Consider the following 21,323-nt stretch of genomic DNA (forward strand, 5'->3'; position numbering starts at 1 on the left):
TATCTTGGGGGTATCGATACTTTTCCAAGGTGTGTGTTCTTTATTTAGGTTCAGTTTACTTTCATTTCTTATTGTTTCCTCTTTTTTTTTTTTTTTTGCCCTTGCTTTCCTTCCTTTTGCTTTTGATTTTTTTCCCCCCTCTCTTACTGCTTCATTGTTTTGTTTTTTCATATCCTAAACTCTTTGCCAATTTGCTCCCTTACCTCTATCCATCCAAGAGCCCTCAGCTGCACCTGAAGGTGTGTCCTGCGAGAGTGTCAGCTCCACCTCACTGGGAGTGAGCTGGAGGCCGCCTCGGGCGGAGGCCCAGAATGGCGAGTTGGCAGGTTATGAGCTCAAATACCAAAGAGTTTCTGGGACAGGAGAAGAAGGAGGAGGAGGAGAAGGAGGAGGAGGAGAAACTCAGGGCTTTGAGGTGGATGGGCCTCCCATCACAGCGCAGCAGAGGCAGATTGTGTTAGAGGGCCTGGAGAAGTGGAGCTGGTACAATATCACGCTGGCAGCCTCCACAGCAGAGGGGACCGGACCCAGGAGCCCGGCCGTGCTGTGCAGAACGCACGAGGACGGTGAGGATGCGTGTCGCTGATCAGACTTAAATGGTATCGATTGGTTAGTTGTTTATTTACCAGTTGGGGACGCTCTGTCTTTTTTTCATTAACTCTGCATTTGCGTGCGCTCAGTTCCCGGCGCCGCTCCCCGTCAGGTGGACGTTCAGCCGCTCAACTCCTCGGCTCTCCGGGTAACGTGGCGCTCCGTGTTGCCACGGTTACGGCAAGGCCAGATACGGGGGTACCAGGTGCACTTCAGCCGCACGGAGGGCGGTGAATCACGCACCCTGCCCCGAATCAAAGACCTCCTGTTGGACGAATCCCAGGTGAAATCGCCATTTCGAAGATAAACTGATTCTCGTCTCTAATATCTGTAAACATTTTCCTTCCCCCCAAACCCCCGTCTAATCTTTTGACTCACTCCTCGTCTCATCTGTCTCGGCTGCCTACGGGGGCGTGCTTCTTCTGTGTGACAAGATGGAGGAGGATGATTCGACTCAGTATGTGAGTGCAGACTGCCGGTCGTTTTCCCACAAGGAAATTATAAATGAGCTCACAAGCAAATCCATCCAAAGGCATTAGTCCCAGACTTTAAATTCACATTCTTAACAAAGATTTAATCAAATCCTCCGTTATCTAATTCTATATTTGTTTGTTTGATTACTTTGAACATGTCCCAAAAGAAAAGATCGTTTTATGTTTGAAGAAATAAAATGGTGTAATTAATTATCATTTTTCCAAAAACATACACTATTTCCATCAGACTGGATATGAATTCATATATTAAAAAAAACATAAAAAATGCACATTAAAGTACTCATACACTGAAACTGATAAAATCTTTTGATAATTCTTCATTTTGTTATTACATCTCCATCACAATATATTAGAATCTAATTGAAAAGTTTATTTTATTTCAGCAATTTATATTGAAAACCTGCACACTGACACTATACTGTGTGCATGATGTGCATCAGTAACACACAATTTCAAGTGATAATATGTGGTACTTATTGCAAAACCCACAATTCTCAGAAAGGTATAGTTTCAAAAGAAGTTTAAAGAAGTTTGTTTTTTAACATGTCGTGTAGAGAACTGCTGACTGTGGAACAGTTCTCCACTTCTCAATCGTGATAAGCCACAAAAAATGTCACTGGTGAAAAAGGTTTGGTGCACACAGAGTTCTATATCCCACCATAATAATGGGAAGTTAAGTAAAAGAAAAACGTTGCTACAAAAATTGGGCTGCAACTAACAGGAAGAGCCGAGGTCGCAATCAATTTATTGCGACGTATGTGCAGACCACATGTCTGTCAACAGACATTTCTGCTTATGCAAAGAAGAAAACGTGTTCTGTAATTTGTTTTGTACCTTGTTTGTGAAGCGTTGCACTTAACTCTGTCCACAAACTTGGACATTAGTGTGACGAGTGAAGAATGCACGTTGAAATGTGGTTCCAGACAAAACTTATGCTTTATTATCGCATGTTGGAATTACATTTTATCGTAGCCTTTCATCTATCATCTAAATTACCTTAAAATGTACTTAATTAGTAAGTAAAAAAGGAGTATTTGAAAACAGCAATTGTTTTGTTTCAATGTAGTGATAACTTGTGCACTCACATCATATTTTTTTAGCAACTAATCACATTTTCCATAGAAAAGAGGTTCAGTATTTCATGGTGTGTTTCCCCTCCATCAGGAACTGGTTTTAGGAGGTTTGAAAGCAGAGACTCTGTACTCTGTCTCAGTGGCTGCGTACACCACCAAAGGGGATGGAGCACACAGCAAAGCTAAGCTGGTGCGGACCACAGGGATTGGTGAGCACATGTCAACTATATAGCGCTCTGGATTTAGTAACACATTCAGGAATTGATCTTACAGCAAGCTGTGCCGTAAATAAACAGCAGATCAATGCTAATTTCCTCTGCGAGATTTACATGATACATGGTTTTAGAGTGCACGTTACAACCGATTTTATGCTGCCCACTCTGTTGTCTGCAGTGCCCGGCTCTCCGTCCCTGTGGGTGCGTCCGGGATCCGGCTCGTCTGTGGTGGTGAGGTGGTCTCCTCCGCTCGAGTGCTCCGAGACAGGTTCTGATGGCCGGGCGGCCCCAGTGGAAATCCAGGGCTACCGCCTCCAGTTCGGGCCGAAGAACGCTTCGTTAAACGGCACTGTGGATTTCCAGCCTCAAGAGAGAAATTTCACTGTCAGAAACCTCTCCCCGGGGTCCTCCTACGTCTTTGTCCTCTCCGCGAAAAGCCGAGCCGGCTACGGAAATGCGACGCGACAGGAAGTAGCCGTCCCCACGTGTCCGCCCTCAGGATACCCTAAGCTAATCGATTTCGTGAACGTGACCTGCTGCTCCCTCCAATTCTCCTGGCTGCCCCCCGCCCCGGACGAGTGCAGCAGCGCCGTCACAGAGTACACCGTAGCTTACAGAAAGGCTTTTGACTCGGGCTCCTCTGCCCTACCGGCCTCCTCTGCGGCCCCCTGGCTCATCACACTTCCTGCAAGTGAGTCCAGCTATGCCATCTTGGGCCTGAATCACAGCACAGCCTACGAGGTGCAGCTCAGAGCCCACAACCAGGCAGGGCCAGGCCCTTTCAGCCCTGCTCTGTTGTACCTCACCCTGGCCTTTGAAACAGGTAGGGCTGGCCGATGGGCCCGGGGGAAACACCTTTTCAGCTCCTAAGCACTGGTTCTACTTCACTTCTCCCCTCATCGTGGAGTCCACCTCCAGACACTAAACTAAAATGAAGTCTGGGCCGGTTTTTACAGGTCCACCTTTCACCAACTCACCCCCACCGCCCCGAGAGAAGGAGTTCTGCAAGTCTCGGAGGAACACAACTGCTCCCACCCCCTTAATCTCCTTCACTCACTCACTCGTACCTTCATCACCTACCCTTCACCACCAGTGGAAGCAGGCTCATAGTTAATGGATGTTTGCTTCAAGAGCACTGCTTATCACAAACCCTCAGGTAAAAGTCAATACTGAGCCCAGGGTGTACAGTATCTACAAGAGGAGGTGAGTGTTTAGTCTCATTTGAAGTGAAAAGTGGCGCCTGGTGCCGTATCTGCAGGTAAGCCTTTTCTTATCTGATAGACCTTCACTGCCACCTTCTCTCCGAAGCCTTGCTGACATGCTGAATTCTGAGCAGAGCCAAACACGAACATCCAGTCTGACAAGTGTGGCATGTCACATTACCGCAGCCGATCTGTCCGTTACTTACTTTTTCATGTCATCCACTCTCCTCATCACCTGCCCATCCTCTTAACCGTCATGCGCTCCTCTCCTAGTAACATTTTCCACCTCAGCAGGTTTGCGCTGGGAACCTGGAAGAGCCTCGGATTTCCTCTCGTTGATATGTGATAAGTAACCATTGTTCTTTTTTTTGTTTGTTTGTTTGTTTTGTTTGTCTTTGTTTGTTTTTTCTGCTTGCGTCCCAGATGTGCCGAGAAATTTTTCTGTCAATCTGGCCACCAAGACCAGCGTTCTTCTCACGTGGGACTTTCCAGAAACCAGCAATCCCTACCGCTTCATTGTACGTCCCCACCTGGTGCTGGTGCTCTGCATCAATGCACCGTCTGGTGCAACACATTAGCTCAGATAATTGTAGAGGGTCTGTACTATTCACTATGGATGCTGGTTAAGACACACATTTGCCCTTTCGTGCCTGTGTAGAATTGGTAGCTTCAGATCCTATTGAATACAAAACAGAGTCAGCTGTTTTGGGGCGATTCGCACCACTCCTACTGATTGTTGATTTACTGATTTTCTGCTTTGACTAAAATCAACGTGTGCTTTACCTATTCTCAGTTCGCCAACTTTGCTACTAACTGCTAATGATTTATCAAAATTAATGTGTTTGTAGTTGGTTTAAGAAAACGTTTTGTCGGTATTGGTTGAAATCAGGTTTGCTATTTCGTGCTACTCCAGGACTTTACACGACACAGTTATAAAGCTACAGCCAGAAGCAGTGGCGTCATAGCAACTAAATCCAACAAAGCTGCACATTGTCAAAAAATCACTCAGAAATACAAAGAAATGAGAAAACAGATTTAGTGTTAGAACCCTAAGCTCTCATTGGTCTTGTTATGTCAATAGAAACCTCATAGCTGTTATTGGTGCTACTGGTAAAGATGTGGACAAAAGCCCTATAATAAATAGCTTTTTATGGAGATTTGGTGCCCCACTGTATGCGTTCAACAGATGTTGAAGCAAGATGAACACGGGATCTCTTGTTTTTCATCGTTCTGGTTGTTTTAAACCTTTTAGGTTTTGTTCTAGAAGTCAGCAGCTGTTTTTACATCATCTTTTTTTTTTTCAAGCCTTTTAATACATCTTTACCAGGGGTACTAATACAGTAAATGTGGAGGCTGTTGTATGGAAATGTTACATATTGAACTTCTCCCGACATCCAGGTGGAGTACAACCGTCAGAAGATGGAGGTGGACGCGCGCCTGAAGAAGGCAGTCATCCCGAACTTGCAGCCAGACACCAGCTACGACTTTAAAATCACGGCTCCCGAGGGCAACATGGGAGGCCTTCGCCACCGCATCACAGCCAAAACGTCCCCACCGATCACCATCCGCCGTCCTGAGATCGACCAGAGCCGCCGTGAAACCGAAGCCACGGTCACCATCATCCTGCCGTTGCTGGAAACTCGCACTCCCATCAAGTACGTTTTATTCAGAGTTTTTGCTCAGAACAGATGACCGCACTTTGTAGCAAACTATACATGATGAGATCATTTCATAAAGCTGAACGACTTGGGCTTATATTGATTTTTCCCCCACCCTTTGTTTCAACAGGAACATTTATGTCGTCGTGGTTCCATTGCGGAGAGCCCGCGGCGTCATCAGACACCTGAAGAGTCCGGATGAAATGGACCTGGAGGAGGTGAGAACCCCCACAACAACAGCACCTACTGACCCAAAAACAGACAAAAGTCCTTCTCCAAGAACCCCTGGCAACAATTACTCATTTTAACAACAACGTATCAGCCTTAGAGTTAAGTTTTTCTGCATTGTCTTTCTCCGCAAAGCTTTTGAAAGACATCAGTCAAAGGCAGAGGGATTCTCGACAGCAGAAGCAGGTGGACCTAAGGCGGGCTTACATCACAGCCCGTTTCACACCTGAAACCCTACCAGCCTTCTTCTCGTTGGGGGACCAGCTGGACTACGGAGGCTTCGAGAACCGTGCTCTAGAGCCGGGCCAGGAGTACGTCTTTTTCATCCTGGCCGAACTCAACTCCACAACAGGGGTACGAACGCCACTTCCTGTCGTCTCCGTGCCTACAAAACATTCCTCTCTCCTTCTCGCCTGCAGGTTATCGCTATGAGTCGTGATCGATACCGGCCGCACTGCTAAAACTATACAATTCCCGTTAGTCAAAGTGTGGTTGGCAAATGCAATAAGCCTCTCACACTTCCATCACTGCTGCTAATAAAGAGGGAGCTATTATTTCCTCTGTGCACTGCTGGCATGTTAGGCATTTCAACTAGAAAAAAAAAACATACATATGTAATATGAATTATAATAGAATTTCAAATTGAACAAAAGCCCAAAGGATATTTTGTAGGAGCTCTTCAGAACTAATACAAATGCAGCAGTTCAGAGCTTGGAAAGAGTAGGCAGTCCCTTTGTGTTGTAACATCCTCACATTAAATTAGTTGTGTCTGATTTGTCCCATGCAATCCTTTGCAACAGTCCTGTAACAATACAAAGCCTAAAAATTAGTCCATCCCTTTTTGCAGTAGCATAATCGCACACTGAAAAGAAAAGAGAAATCCACCCTTTGATTCCAGTCCATATATAAAAAAAAAAAAAAATCACAGTAATAACTGCTTTAACAATATCTGCAGTGCCATAATTATTGACTTAAATAAAAAAACTATTAAAAGTGTCTAAGTGAAACATTTTTTGCTGCGTCCTCTCTTCAAGTGCTCTTTTTTTAGAGTGTAGAACCTTTTTCATTTATTCTCCATGTCCTCTTTTTCGTGGCATGAGTGCAATGCAACTCAGATGTCAAAATGTAAAAGGGAAAGACAACAAAATGTGCCGAGTCAAAACGAGAATGAAGTTTATCTTGTTACCGTTCACAGTGAGGTAGAAGATGTAACAAATATGAAAAATCCCATTCTTTGTGAACTGGAGGAAATTATGACAAAACCTGCTACACGGAAAGGCATGCCACACTTTTCTGACATTTGAATGCAAATATGACAGGTTTCCTGAATTTTGCTACGCTAAAGCTACACGAGACTAAGATTGAACTTTTCGCCAACAAAATGAAATTGTTTTTGAGAAAGTGCCTCATCCTCATTGTTTAGACTGGTTGAGAATGTGTCATGCTGCGACTACGGTTTCCCTTCGAAAGCCTTCAGGCTTTTATAGAGCGTGTGACATAACTGACTTTTTAACCCTTTCATGCACAGTGGTCACTACAGTGGACAGCCGTCTAAAAGCCATCTTCTTGTGCTTCTTGTGGATTTTTTATGTTATAAATGCACACAGTCCACTGAAGTGGACACTAATGCATCATAAAATGCACCATCAACTTCTGACCATCAGCTGCAAATGCAAAAAATTATTTTTGTTAAATCCAATATGGCCGACAGACAAAAAAGCACAGAACCCGGTCCCTCCTTCTACTGTAGACGACTCTTGCAGGTAAAAACAAATATTGTGACATCAGATAACCCATAAAGAACTATATTACTAATGTATTTTTCAAATAAGAACTTTGTATTTGGAGAAAATTACAATTGATCACCTAAAAAAAAATAAAAAAAAATTTCCTACCTTTTTTTTATGCCTTCAGAAAGTAAAACTAATTGGAATAAAATCCTTAAACAAAGGATCATAATTTATGCATGAAAGGGTTAAATCACCAGAACGTTTTAAATAAAAATCTAGAAAAAAAAATGTTAGGAGCAAAATGTTTAGCAGGATAATTATCTAAAATAAATGGCTAAATCAACACAGAAATGCTTGACCTGACACAAAATGAACCATTTATATTTGCCACCTCAGTCCCTGGTCCTAAGCTGGATTTAGACTAAATAAATAATTTGATAATTTTTTTTCCCCATTTAAAAGCTTGATTTTTCTAATAACGACGACTGCAGGATATGATTATAATAAAAGTTGGATTGATATAAAGGTTTTTAAGACATCTTTATTGTTAAGTTTAATTCTTACATTTTACTTTTTGTACGTTTTTTTATATTTTGGTCTTAGGTGAATGCAACAAAAACAAAACTGCATTTTTCTGACAATGTTCCTGTGACATTGCTGTGCAGAGGATGTACGTGGCCAGCCCTTACACAGACAAAGTGATCGCCCCGGACTCAGACCCCCAGCCCTTCGATGCGGGCGACGGACTGATCTGGGTGGTCGGACCCGTCCTGGCCGTGGTCTTCATCATCTGCATCGTTATTGCTATCCTCCTTTACAAAAAGTGAGTGGCAGAGCGTCATGAAAAGACAAATGTCAAGTTTTCAACCACAGTGATGACTCATAGCATCGGTTGCACCGAGTAAATGCCAAAGCAGCTTTGATTTCTCCTAGAGGATGAGACTGGCTTTAGTCTACGCTTTTCCTACGTAGTAAAAAAACAAAAAAACTTCTCTGAGTGGGCTTTCTGACTCCCAGTGTGTCACCATTCAGTTGTTTTTCACACTTGCATCAAACACCCGATCCCAGTAATTTTATGCAAGAGCTGTGTGCAGAAACATGTCTGTGCTAGTGACTGTTTTTAAGCTGAATAAATGCACATGCGATGTGGCAATGTAGGCTTATGGCAGCAGGAGAGTGTTTTTACAAGAAGCAACGCCACCGGGCGGTGCGCTGCAACAATTTTTCTTTTTTTCCCCGTTGAACTTTTTTAACATTTTGTCACAGTACAGCCATAAACTTCAATATTTTACTTGGGGTTTATGTGATAGATCAACGTAGCACTGTGCATAATTTGAAAGCAGAAGCAAAAGTTGACATGACAACAGATGTGTCGTCATAGTCTTCAGACATTTTTGTCTTTTTAGTGTTTAAAAAAAAAAAACTCAACCTCAGTCAAACTGGTTCTTTCACTGGTTCTTTGTTTGTCTTTAGTTCTGGTTGTGTGTTTATGATCACTGCTCTGCTGGAAATTCAAGCTTTGTTCCAGTCCCGAGTTATTTACAGCTTCTGTCAGGTCGTCTGCCGTTAGTCTCATCTGTCATCCCTGTCTCTGCTAAAAACAAAAAAAAAAGAAAAAAGTATAACCTTTTGGGATGTTTTGAGATGTTTCCATCCTTTTGTAGATGGTGTGTTCAGGTTCAGGTGCAGAATTGGCATTTGAACAAATACACACTAACTAATTCAACAAATTAGAATATTATTGAAGATCCGTTTTGTTGTAAGAGCCTTATCACTAAGTGGAACACATTGTGTGGATTCATTACAAACAAACAGATTGATGTTTGAAAGCCTCTATTTCTGTTAATTGTGATTATTTCCCACTTACAACTAATGAAAACGTACAATTTAAAAATAGAGTCAGACCAATAAAAAAAAAAAAAATGAAATGCCGGCTTAATGAGACATACATTTCTTGGAGGTTGTTACTGTCAAAAAAGTACTTTTAATGCAACAAACAAGAATCATCACGATGTATATTCTAATCTACTGAATACGACTGTGTAGTAGTGTTCACCGTTTTCCACGTTTTCTGTGGAGGCTTGGGGCAAGTTGCAAATGGGACTTCCAATTGCTTCCTACAGTTAGTTTCTTCTTTAAAGGAGTAAAATGACTAATATAAATAAATTCACCCACCTGAGCTGAAGCTGAGTGGATCTCTGCACCTCCTCCATAGTTACCACAAGCTTATTTGGTGGCTTGCGAATATTAATATTCCATGGCAAACTTCTGCAGACTTTACACAACATCTGTACCTACGGTACGATTCAATTGCACACAACTGGAGCGTGCAACAGGTCGCACTGCGTTTTATTTAGGGGCCTCATGGTAGTCTGAATACAAATGCACACCACACTTTGCAGATTTTGCTTGTAGAAACAAAATTTTGAAAACCATGTATTCATTTTATGAATTGTTTTGTGTTGGTCTGTCACATAAATTCTCAATAAAGTAAGTCGAGGTTTGTGGCAATAACAAAGACAAAGTGCTGTATTGATACTTGCGGTTCGCTGTAAAATGTCTTGCACTGCGCTCTGTCTGCTTGCAGCTCTTGTTTACATTCCGACCAGCAGATGTGTTTACCGCTCTGCCTCTTTCATCCAAACGTCCAAAATCCATCAAATTTGTTCCAGTCTAGAAGTCTGTTCAGGCGGCAGACAGCCGTCAAAGCCCGAGCCCCGCCGTACGCCTGTGATGTGTGCTGCGAGTCATCAGGCTTTTGAATACTAATGCAGCAATATTGATTTATCTCTCTAAACCATCTCTCTTGTTTCCTTCCTTTTCTGCCTCTAATTATTCCGACCCTCGCTCTTTGTTTCGCGGGAAGCAGCAAACCTGACAGGTAAGATTAAACCGATGTCGGACTCTTTTGTTCTTTTTTAACCTGCGGCAATTACATGCTTAACCGTAAGGCCGTACAGAGAAATTGAAGAAATCCGTAAAACACAGCGAGAGCTTTTGCGCTTTTTTACTTTACCCGAGTGGAAACGCTAATGATGCTGAGTCAGACTGGTTAGGTGTAATGGCTGATTTCTCTTTTCTTTTCCCTCTCCTTTTACCGGTGTCTGATCAGCAAGCGCAAAGACTCTGAACCAGGAACCAAGAGCCTTTTGAGCAACGCGGAGATGATGGCTCATCACCCGACGGACCCCGTGGAGATGAGACGCATCAATTTCCAGACTCCTGGTATGAAGCCTGCGCAGACGTGCGCTCTAGTTTTTGCATGATGAATTCAACTTCCAAAGGCTCATTTAGTGTAATTCATAAATAAAATATTCATGCAGCTAATTTTATCCACTGTAAAAAAAAAAAAAATTATGCAGACATGACTTTAAAAGAAAAGAAAAGTTGCTCCCCATTGGAGCAACTCGTACCTGGCAGCTTCGAGATCAAAAATGGCCGCTGCCCAGGTAGTACAGTCAGTGATTAGTCACGTCTGAGTCACAACGTTTGTGTCAAAAAAATCTCACCACGTCCGTCCGCCCACGTCCCAACATGCCAGGCTGCCGGAGAGAGGCGTCGGAGCTCCTGAAGTTAAAATAAAATATGTGTCAGTGGTTAATAGTGATCATTTGAGGGAAAAAAAACATTAATTAATGGCTTGCCATATCTGGAGAGATCTGAAAAACACCTTTCTGTAGTCGTGTCCAAGGATGCTCCCTTCCTCCTGCTTTCCTTGGCTTTGCATTCAAGTCACATGAAAGGAGTTAAATTACGGTCTTTGTTCTGTTCATGGCTGCGGCTTGCCGCTGCTACCGCATCTCGTTTTGAGGAGGTGTCGGGATCTGTCAGCACGGAGAAAGGTTACCTGCCAGCTTACAAAAAAAAAAAGGTCATAAAAGACGCATTCGCTTTTTTTTTAATCAACAGATAAAAGCTTTAACTCTTCTATTTTTACATGTTGTCGGGAGGCAAAGAAAACCCCCGCAGACCTCATCGCCTCGTCTCTTCGCTTTCATCACAAGACTTTTTATCCTCCATGTGTGGCAGCAACCTTGAGACTCCTTCCTCGCCCACTCCTTCTTCTTCTTCTTCTTCTTCCTCTCCTCCTCCTGGGAGATTTGTTCTTTTGAGACGGCGCTCCGCGCCGCTGAAAACTCATCTCCAGCAGAAACCGTCCGGCTGTGTCCGGGCCGGGGTCGCCGTGGTCGTGACGGGAGCAGGGTTTGTCGTGGTTAACCTCTGCGAGGGGGGAAAATGAAAAAATAAATAAATAAATAAATAAATCATTTCGGTCATTTCGAAACCGGAGAAACATCCAGGGCGCCTCTGGCTCGGGGTTCATTTTGAAGGCGGAAACATTGCCTTGATTCATTGACGTAGCCGCTCGCCGTTTTTTAAATGAGGATAGATTGCTCTAGCCTCACTTTCCCCTCGCCAGCTGTGAAACGAAATTACCGAAGGAGCCAGAGGTAGCTTCCTTTACGTGCGCTCGCTCAACCCCCCTAATTAGGGCGCTGTCTGTGTTTGTTTTCTCCAAGTCACCGCTCCTCCAAACATGGAAAAAGCAATTTATCAAAACAAATAAAAAAAAAAAATTAAAAAAAATGATGATAATAATAATTCCCAAACAAAAGACTCGCCTCACTTCGCCCTGTCCTCGCACATGGATCATAATTGATTTTCTGCCTCAGCGTGCTTCTTAATGGCATGTGATGTCGCCGCTTTGTGTAATTATCCTCACGTTGTTGCATGAAAAGTGAAGCCGATCTTCAGTCATTTGGGTTGTTTAGTTGAACGCGGCGTCACACCTCTGACCCCCCGTCCGTGTAACGCAGGAATGATGAGCCACCCCCCCATCCCCATCAGTGAGCTGGCTGAGCACATCGAGCTGCTGAAAGCCAACGACAACTTGAGACTCTCCCAAGAGTACGAGGTGAGTAATACATCATCGTTTCATACGCATAAATAAATAAGCAGACGACGTCCCTCGCTCTTTAGAGATGCCGAGGCCTGATGCGCCTCGTACACCAAATGTTATTGAACGCTCATCTGTTTGCAGGTTGTGCGTTCGTGATTTATTCAGCGACACGATTTATTGTTGTTACTTTCCGTTGTGTCGTTCGAAAACGACAAACAACAACAAAAAATCGTGCCGTTTAAACTGTTTTCGAATTTTAAAGCGGCAAAGTTCTGCAGTTTTTTTATATATATATTTGGTTAGATCAACATGTAGTAGAGCAAAAATATCAAGTGGAAAGAAGATGATTTGTTGATACATTTCTTATGACAAATGAAAGTCTAGAAAGTTTAGGTTTCTTGTGTTGGTCGTCCATCAAGCAGTGCCTTCTAGCGCCACCTTTTGCCGCTGATTGTCTTTTGTTTCCACCAGCTTTGAACGTCTGGAGACTGCTTTTATTTAATTATTTTTGTTGTTGTTGTTGTTGTTGTTATTTTGCCAATTTTTCTTTATTCCTACTGAAAAAAAGCACCACGATTACAGGGAAAGTGCAGGTTGAGTTTTCCGCCACACATTGCATTTCGTATGCAAATGTTACACTTTGGTCTCATTTGAGCAGAGCACCTTCCTCGTGTTTTCCTTGTTCTCTTTGTGATAAACTGCAAATGAGACTTCTTATTGTTTTCTTTTTTTATTCTGCCACTCTTCAACAATGGCCTGTTTTGCAGACTGTCTCCCATACGACTTGTGGCACAATTTAAAGAGCACTTCTCCTGCATTTCCTTTCAACATTAGTTCTTGCCGCTCTATAAAGGTTAGATTTGTGCCGTGCACAACTAGTAGTTGTCTTCTCGACAGGTACTTCCACCTGAGCTGTGGATCTCTGCAGCTTCTCCAGAGTCAACTACAAGCCTCTTAGCTTGTTTCTCTGATTCATGCTCTCCTTTCCCAATGTGCCTTTTTAACACATTTTGTGTGTCCATGTGTTTCTTTTGTGATTAAAGGACCTCATTTTTGTTTTACTTTTTACACTTTAGAACAACGACAGACTTGAATCTCAAAGCGGGGTGTTATCAATCGATCAGCAGCAAGGCAGTTCAAAGTGCTTTGCATCATAAAAACCACAATAATAAAGTCACAAACACAACATACAGTCACCAGCTGAGAAACCAGTAACAAACATTAGGTTTTATTATGTATTTAGAGCTATTTTATAGCACAATCAAGTAACTACGTTATCTTTAGTTGTTATAAATATGCTGTACATATCAAACCTGACTTAAAAGATGCCTTGAAATTGGCCTCTGTCACTTTAAGAAGCTCCTGCTCTTGTCAACAGTCATCACAACACATTTTCTCAAGTTTGCTGTTAACAACCGTTCTTAGGAGCGTTGAACTGAAGTATTTCCTACGGTGAGATTTAAACTTTTCCTCAACTTTCCTTTCCTTTCCTTTTTTTATTCTGCTTTTTTTCAGTAGGAACAGAGCTGTTTTGTTCTCTAATGTTCCCTAACAGCGACTTTGCATAACATCTGGATTTACATAGAGTTAAACTGACACGCAAGTGGAATCAGTTTATGTACTAAGTCGCTTTTGCAGGGTGTTATTTGAAGTGGATTTTATTTATTTTATACAGTTTTAGTTTTTTTTTTTTTCTGTGATCTTTTTAAAACCGTTTTATAAGCAAGTCAAAATTGAGAAACGAAAAGACAATACTGAAAGAAAAAAAAAGAACAGGATGAAAGTAGCACAGAAATAGTGGATTTTATGCTGCTGCTTACACAAAACCACAACATCCTCTGCTAAAGCTTGTGGTAGAATCGTGACAACATATTGCCTCTTTTAACGAGCGATGTCGGTTTTCTCTTCCAGTCGATCGACCCCAGCCAGCAGTTCACCTGGGAGCACTCCAACCTGGAGGTGAATAAACCCAAAAACCGCTACGCCAACGTCATCGCGTACGACCACACCCGAGTTGTTCTGGCTCTCATAGACGGTGAGTTTTGTCCGAAGACGGCAGCAGTGGGGCGGGGGGGGGCAAGAAGTGTCTGACGGGAGAGAGTCTGAACAAATCTGAGGTCACTGCGTGAACCTGGCAGAGGTTTTCAGAGGGAGAGGGCGAGTGAGCCACTGGGTGATGGGTGAAATCTGAAATTTGCAAACACTGCTGAAGACCCGCCGTGTGCATTGGCATGAAACCCACAAACACCGGCGAGTGCATTCGAGTGCGGCCGTCTCCTCTCCGGAAACAAGAAGCGGGAGAACGGACGGGTTTGATCTGAGACTCATGAATTTGCAGCGGAGCGCTGTGTTTGTTTTGCCGTCACTCCTTGAAAGCCGCGGCTGCCAGAGACAGCCGTTTCGTTTGATCGCTTGATGTCATACAAGGAGGTTAATTTAACGCGGCGCTTATGCAGATTGCTGCTTTTATCGAGAGCCTCACAAAGGGGTTTTTTGTTTCGCAGGTATCCTGGGGAGTGACTACATCAATGCTAACTTCATCGACGGGTACAGGAAGCAGAACGCCTACATCGCCACACAGGGGCCCCTGGCGGAGACATTCGGGGACTTCTGGAGGATGGTTTGGGAGCAGCGAACCGCCTCTGTCGTCATGATGACGCGGCTGGAGGAGAAATCTCGGGTTAGGAAACCGGGCCGTTACCCAGTGACCTAAATGCACAATTTGCTTCATCTCAAGCACTGAAACACATTGATCTACTTTACCTGCGTTCAAAATGTCCATCTTATTTTTTCGCTCGTGTGTTTGTACCTCGGACAGATCAAGTGCGATCAGTACTGGCCGAGTCGCGGCACGGAGACATACGGGATGACCCAGGTCACGCTGCTGGACACGATGGAGCTTGCCACCTTCTGCGTTCGCACTTTTTCCCTGCATAAGGTAAAGCTTTTTGCTCACTTTCGACTTTATCCGTCCTTCATTTTGAATTATTCGCACTGAAACCTTCTTTAATCGCCCCCGAGGTCGACGTCTGGACTCCAGGTTGAAACTGGACTCGGGTGAATTACTGTCATCGCCGAGCAGGCGGTGTTTGTGGATAGGCAGAGGCTAATAGATTGGTCTGGGTGTCGTGGAGCGCTTAAACCAGGCCACGGTCCGTGTGTCAGGGGCTGAGATGCAATCAGTGCTGGAAGTGGAGCGGTTTCTTCAACGCGGGGCTCATCTAGGACCGTCAGTCTGCCGTGTCCCTGTGGCCTACTTAGGAGCACCGAAAGTAGGCCGACTGTAGTTTCCCAGCGCGGCTTCTCTATATTTTGGTGATTTCTTGTGAAACATCCAAGTGCAGAGCGTGAACGATTTAAATATTTAAAAATTCAGTCGTTATTCAAGTCTCCTTTTTTTTTTTTTTTTTTTTTTTTTGGTACAAGTTTTAGATTTGTTTTAAAGAAAAGATTATTTGTATGTTCCAGTGGGATTTTTTGTATGTATTTATTTTTGCTATCGATTGCCGTCGGGTGAATCCGTTAAAATCTTTCCTGAAGTTCCTTGCAAATGTTTCCAAGCCCCCTAAACTTTTTCACATTTGGTCACATGATTATGACTATGAATTTTGTTGTATTTTATTAGTATTTTTTGTCTGACAGACTTTGACTCAGTTCTTTAAAGAACCACCTTTCACTTCAAGTCCCTTCCACATTTGCACATCTACAGATTGATCATTCTCATTCATTTTTTGCAAAACAAAGAAAGTTCAGTCAGTTTGGATAAGAGACTATGAACTAATTTAGTTCTGGACTTTTCCTGGGCACCTCTAATAAACATACAGGCTCTAATTTCAGACTCGGACAGAATATTTATGGTGGTTCTCCTGCTAGAATCTTAAGTAATGTCCACAACATTCCCAAATCTTTTGAAGGCTTGACAGATTTTCCTCTAGGATTTTTTTTTATTATTATTATTTTTGCTCCGTCTGCCATAATAAGAAAAATAAAAGAGAAAAATAAAACTACTAGAATAAAATTCTAATATTATGACTTCGATTTTTATAATAGTATCAACTTTACTCTCGTATTGTTTTTACTTTTTTTCTCGTCCAACTTTATTCTCGCAGCATTATGGCTTTTTTGTAGTATGACGTTTTTCTCTGAATATTATGGCTTTATCCGCGTAATTGTATTTAGCCTTAATGCTCAGTCATAAACATCAAAATCTATTTTTACTGGCAGCCATAGTGTGTTCATGGTGGTGTGCTGTGTTAGTTTTCCAGCACCGGTGGAGTTTTGCAAGTTGGCCAAATGTTCAAAGTTTGTGACAAAATGTTAAAAAAAAAAAAATTAAAAGGTATAAATACTTTTGCAATGCACTGTAAATCCAACCATCATTATAAATAAGTTTGTTTTTTATATTTATTGTACTTGCGCTTTCAGTCATTCAGGCGTGTAAAGATGTTGTTTTTGTTGTTTTTTTGTTTTTTTTCCCGTGTGTTTCTCCCGTCAGAGTGGCAGCAGCGAACGGAGGGAGGTGCGTCAGTTCCAGTTCACCGCCTGGCCCGATCATGGCGTGCCTGAATATCCCACCCCCTTCCTGAACTTCCTTCGCAGGGTCAAAGCCTGCAACCCTCCTGATGCCGGACCCATCATTGTTCACTGCAGGTGTGCACACACATTCAAAAAAACCCCAAAAAACTAAGATGCAGAATGACAAGAAAGAAAACGAGTCCGTTTCACGGCTTTCACCGATTTTCTCCGACAATTTTACCATGAAAAGTTGTTGTTTTCGTCTCTTTCCGTCAGCGCCGGCGTGGGTCGCACCGGCTGTTTCATCGTCATCGACGCCATGCTGGAGCGCATTCGGCATGAGCGCACCGTGGACATCTACGGCCACGTGACCCTCATGCGCTCGCAGAGGAACTACATGGTGCAGACGGAGGACCAGTACAGCTTCATCCACGAGTCCCTGCTGGAGGCCGTGGCCTGTGGGAACACGGAGGTGGCGGCCCGCAGCCTGTACTCCTACATGCAGAAGCTGTCCAAGGTGGAGCCCGGCGAGCACGTCACCGGCATGGAGCTGGAGTTCAAGGTGGGGAGAAAAATGCCAAAGGGCTTAAGTGAAACTGTTGGAAAATGACAGAAAAACACTTGAGTTTTCTGACGTTTTTTTTTCTTATATCGTCAAGATGTGTTTGTGAACAAACAGGCTTTTTGCACTGATTTTATATTCAGATTGTTTCCTGCATCTATGATTTTCTCAATCAAAATCAAAGTATGTTTTGTTGTTTGAGGACAAAAATGAAAAAAAAACAACAAAAAAAAACGGTACATTTCACCACTTTTTCTGGCCCTCCTTTATCAGCTTTTTAAACTGATACTAATAAATAATTGATGTCTCTTCTTTTTGTATTTTCATGGAAATTGATGTGAATCATATCATTAATTATGAATGAAAGATTAAGTATTGAATGTCAGACAACTAAGCCCAGTCTAAGATAGATTTTAAAATAGAATAGAAACCAGAAAGCAAAAAAAAAGAAAAAAAAAGAAATGAACAGTCAAACCTTTTAGTTGCTAAATAATCAAGTTTTTAAACTCAAGATGTTCATTTCCTTCTTATTCCAGCGTCTGGCCAACACCAAAGCCCACACGTCGCGGTTTGTCACAGCCAACCTTCCTTGCAACAAATTCAAGAACCGACTGGTGAACATCATGCCCTACGAAACCACTCGCGTTTGCCTGCAGCCCATCCGCGGCCTGGAGGGCTCCGACTACATCAACGCCAGCTACATAGACGGATACAGGTACGTCATCCTGCCGCCAACGCTAATCCGACCCGACCCTCCTGTCGTTTCGCCGTGCTTTGATAAGTGACCGGATCGGAGGGCTTTTCACCGCGGCCCTCTCATCTGTCATGTCGCGTCAGATCTGTCATTACTCCGTACGCGCTCCCACGATTAGTCTCGCCGCGTGGCGCTCGCCTCGGTCCCCGCGACGGGGACGGACAGCGAGGGCTTCCTGATGATTCAGCCGTTCCAAGTGGCTCTACGCGCGTGTTTTGACTGCCCTGTGTCTCGCCTGAAGCCTGACCCAGTTTTTAGTGAGATGCTTGGCAGATGAAGAAATGGGGGGGGGAGAGAGAACAGAGGGAGGAGGCTTCATAATAATATTGTGCTCCTGTGTGTGTGTGTGTGTGTGTGTGTGTGTGTGTGTGCAGGCAGCAAAGAGGCTACATTGCCACCCAGGGTCCGCTTGCCGAGACCACGGAGGACTTCTGGAGGATGCTGTGGGAGCACAACTCCACCATCGTGGTCATGCTGACGAAGCTGAGAGAAATGGGACGGGTAAGGACGACGAAATTACAATTCTGCAAATCATCATCAAAAATGTTTTGCAAACAAAACTCTGAAATATATGCATTTGTTTGTTTTTGTTTTTTTTCGCCTGCTTTACTTTACTCTGTGGCACCCAGGTAAGAGAAAAAGGAAGCTCTTTATTTCAGAACTTAGTTAATTAGAAAATATAGTCCAACCAGACCGCAATAAATAATAAAAACCTTAGAGGGTTGATGGAGAACAAACACCATGAAGATCAAAGGAACATAGCAGACAGGTGAAGAGGTTATAAAGTTTTATATGTAAACCTTTAAACATCTGACTGAGAACCGTTCAAACCGGCATTTGAAAAAGGAAAAAGTACAGCACCACCGGCACAAACCTATTAAGAGATGACCGTCCTCCTAAACTGACAGGCTGGGCGAGGAGGGAGTATTCAGAGAAGCAGCCAAGAGCCTCCAGTGACTCTGTATGAGCTGCAGAGACCAACAGCTCCAGTGGGAGAATCTGTCAACAAGAAAACCGATGGTGACGCTCTTCACAGATCTGGCACTTTATAGAACAGTGTCAAGAAAAAGTCATAGTTTCAGCTTTTTGCAAGCTAATTGGCTGCTGCGGTCACAGGAGACGGAGAATAAACATTGAGGCCTGTTTGGCCGAAACGTGATGGGCAAGAAAAAAAACTCCCGTTGCCCCGAACACGCAATCCCCAGAGTAAAACATCGGGGGTGAGAGCATCATGCTCTGGGATGCTTTTTCCTCAGCAGGGGCAGGAAAAATGTTGAGAGTTTTAAGGGAGGAAGGGTGAAGGTGAATATGGTGAAATGCTGCTGCAAACATGTTAAGGGGCTGCAGAAAGTGAGACAGAAAGGGGAGGCTCACCTTTCAGGTCAACAATGCTCAACATACATCCAGGTTAACAATGAAATGGTTCAGATCAAAGCATAAACAGGTGTTGGGGTAGGAAGACTGCAGCTTCAGTCTGACTGAGCTTGAGCTTTGCCGGTTTCAAGATGTGCAAAGCATTTGGAGGCATCCGATAAAAAAACACAGACAGCTGTAACTACACCAAAATGTTCTTCTACAAACTATTAACTCAAACGGGCTAAATCAAAACGGAAGCTTCAGTTTTCCGATTTTCACGTGTAGAAAAAGAAAACCCCGTGTTTCCCATCTTGTTCATGCTCTACTTGTGTGGGTCTGTCATATTTTACACAAATAAAGACAGTCGAGCGTTATAAGCATTCTCTCCAAGGCACTGCTGAATATTAATAAACACTTCACACCTTCCGGCACCCCGACACCCTTCACCCCGTGTTTCACGATTCATCAGAGTCCGATTGTGTTTTTTGCTCTTTCAGGAAAAGTGTCACCAGTACTGGCCCGCCGAGCGCTCCGCCAGGTACCAGTACTTTGTGGTTGACCCGATGGCGGAGTACAACATGCCCCAGTACATCCTGCGGGAGTTCAAAGTTACAGACGCCAGGGTGGGTTTGCGATCACACACTCCTCGCTGCTGTACGTTGAGTCCAGGCGGCGTGATATCGCACTCCTCGATTTTTGTCTATTCCTTCGGTGTCGTTGGGGCGGCAGCGACGCGAAGCGTGTCCTATCGACCCGGAGTGTGTGTTTGCTCAGTGAGTGTTTTGTATGCGAGCGTGCGTGTGTGCAACACGGCCTGTTTGCGCGTATTGACAAGATGCTGCAGGCCATGCGTTCGACCATGCTGTCTCCAGATTATCTTGACAACACGGGCGTGTGTGTGTGTGTCTATGTGTGTGTGCGTGTGTGAGCGTGTGCACGTGCCAGTCATAGATAACTCCAGTTAAGCCTGTCCTGCAGTGACGCCACATTGACAGATGCTCTATTGATCTCCATTAAGGAGGAGTCGGAGAGGCTGAGCAGAAGAGAAAAGATGTAATTGCCTACTGAGTGGCTGACAGAAGCAGATGTACTGACGTTACAGCTTCAAGTTAACCACAGCTAACTGATCCTGGGTCAGATAACAGTAATGATTAGAAAGGGAGAAAAAAAAAAAAAAAAGGATGTTGCCCGGCAGAGCATCTTTTCTCTGTCAATACAGCAAGAACGTCTGGAAATAGTAATTCTGAAATGATCCCCATGAATCGGCAGCGACTGCTTGCTTTCACGATAGGCATCGTGTGTTGAAAAGAGAAACCGCGTCGGCTTTTTAAATCACTCAGGTGTTCTGGTGAAAACGTCTCTTATCGTTGCCGATCCGCCCCGTTCCCGCAGGACGGCCAGTCCAGAACGGTACGTCAGTTCCAGTTCACCGACTGGCCCGAGCAAGGCGTGCCGAAATCCGGGGAGGGCTTCATCGACTTCATCGGCCAAGTGCACAAAACCAAGGAGCAGTTTGGCCAGGACGGACCGATCGCAGTTCACTGCAGGTATGCCAGCCGCCATCCTCCCTGAAGTTCATCGTTATATCCCTTTATATATATCCCTATCGTGTCACTGGCGCCCTTCAATCTGTTCTGGCATGTTTTTTTTTTGTTTTTTTTTCCATTCCGACTGCAGCGCTGGTGTGGGGCGGACAGGTGTCTTCATCACGCTGAGCATCGTCCTCGAGAGAATGCGTTACGAGGGCGCGGTGGACATCTTCCAAACTGTCAAGATGCTGCGGACACAGAGACCGGCCATGGTGCAGACTGAGGTGAGCTCGAGGACACGACGACGTCGTGACCTGATGCGTAGCAGAACGCACAGCAGAGTCGCTTCCTGAGGTTAACTCGAGTCGGACGCTCCGCGTCGGCTCCAGAGCAGAGTGGAAATCGTCAGGGACCGAGCGTATTTGGAGGCGCATTCGGGACGAGGTTATTACACGGGCTTCAGCCGAAATGAAGCAGGAAAGAAAAAAAAAGGGATGCGTCTGTAAGATCAAATCA

General features: G+C 44.0%; 1 protein-coding gene across 14 annotated transcripts in view; it reads left to right on the plus strand.

The window, feature by feature from the left end:
• ptprsb (protein tyrosine phosphatase receptor type Sb) overlaps nt 1-21,323 on the plus strand; it is a 93,401-nt gene that overhangs the window by 70,243 nt on the left and 1,835 nt on the right. For 8 of the 14 annotated variants that reach the window (XM_016681261.1, XM_016681269.1, XM_016681265.1 and 5 more), the window contains 18 exons: nt 3,999-4,093; nt 4,974-5,230; nt 5,364-5,451; nt 5,597-5,815; nt 7,857-8,014; nt 10,058-10,072; nt 10,304-10,416; nt 12,009-12,106; nt 14,003-14,126; nt 14,596-14,771; nt 14,910-15,029; nt 16,587-16,741; nt 16,883-17,168; nt 17,705-17,883; nt 18,297-18,423; nt 19,776-19,901; nt 20,671-20,825; nt 20,956-21,091. In XM_016681261.1, coding sequence (XP_016536747.1) covers nt 3,999-4,093; nt 4,974-5,230; nt 5,364-5,451; nt 5,597-5,815; nt 7,857-8,014; nt 10,058-10,072; nt 10,304-10,416; nt 12,009-12,106; nt 14,003-14,126; nt 14,596-14,771; nt 14,910-15,029; nt 16,587-16,741; nt 16,883-17,168; nt 17,705-17,883; nt 18,297-18,423; nt 19,776-19,901; nt 20,671-20,825; nt 20,956-21,091 — 2,627 coding nt within the window. Of the gene's footprint in view, nt 1-218; nt 567-680; nt 875-1,025; nt 1,053-2,249; nt 2,368-2,551; nt 3,197-3,998; nt 4,094-4,973; nt 5,231-5,363; nt 5,452-5,596; nt 5,816-7,856; nt 8,015-10,057; nt 10,073-10,303; nt 10,417-12,008; nt 12,107-14,002; nt 14,127-14,595; nt 14,772-14,909; nt 15,030-16,586; nt 16,742-16,882; nt 17,169-17,704; nt 17,884-18,296; nt 18,424-19,775; nt 19,902-20,670; nt 20,826-20,955; nt 21,092-21,323 lie in introns of all 14 variants that reach the window. The other 6 variants (XM_016681262.1, XM_016681267.1, XM_016681264.1 and 3 more) reach the window with 2 other exon arrangements.

This window comes from Poecilia formosa, unplaced genomic scaffold (genome assembly GCF_000485575.1).
Source record: "Poecilia formosa unplaced genomic scaffold, Poecilia_formosa-5.1.2 Scaffold275, whole genome shotgun sequence".
Taxonomy (NCBI): Eukaryota; Metazoa; Chordata; class Actinopteri; order Cyprinodontiformes; family Poeciliidae; genus Poecilia; species Poecilia formosa.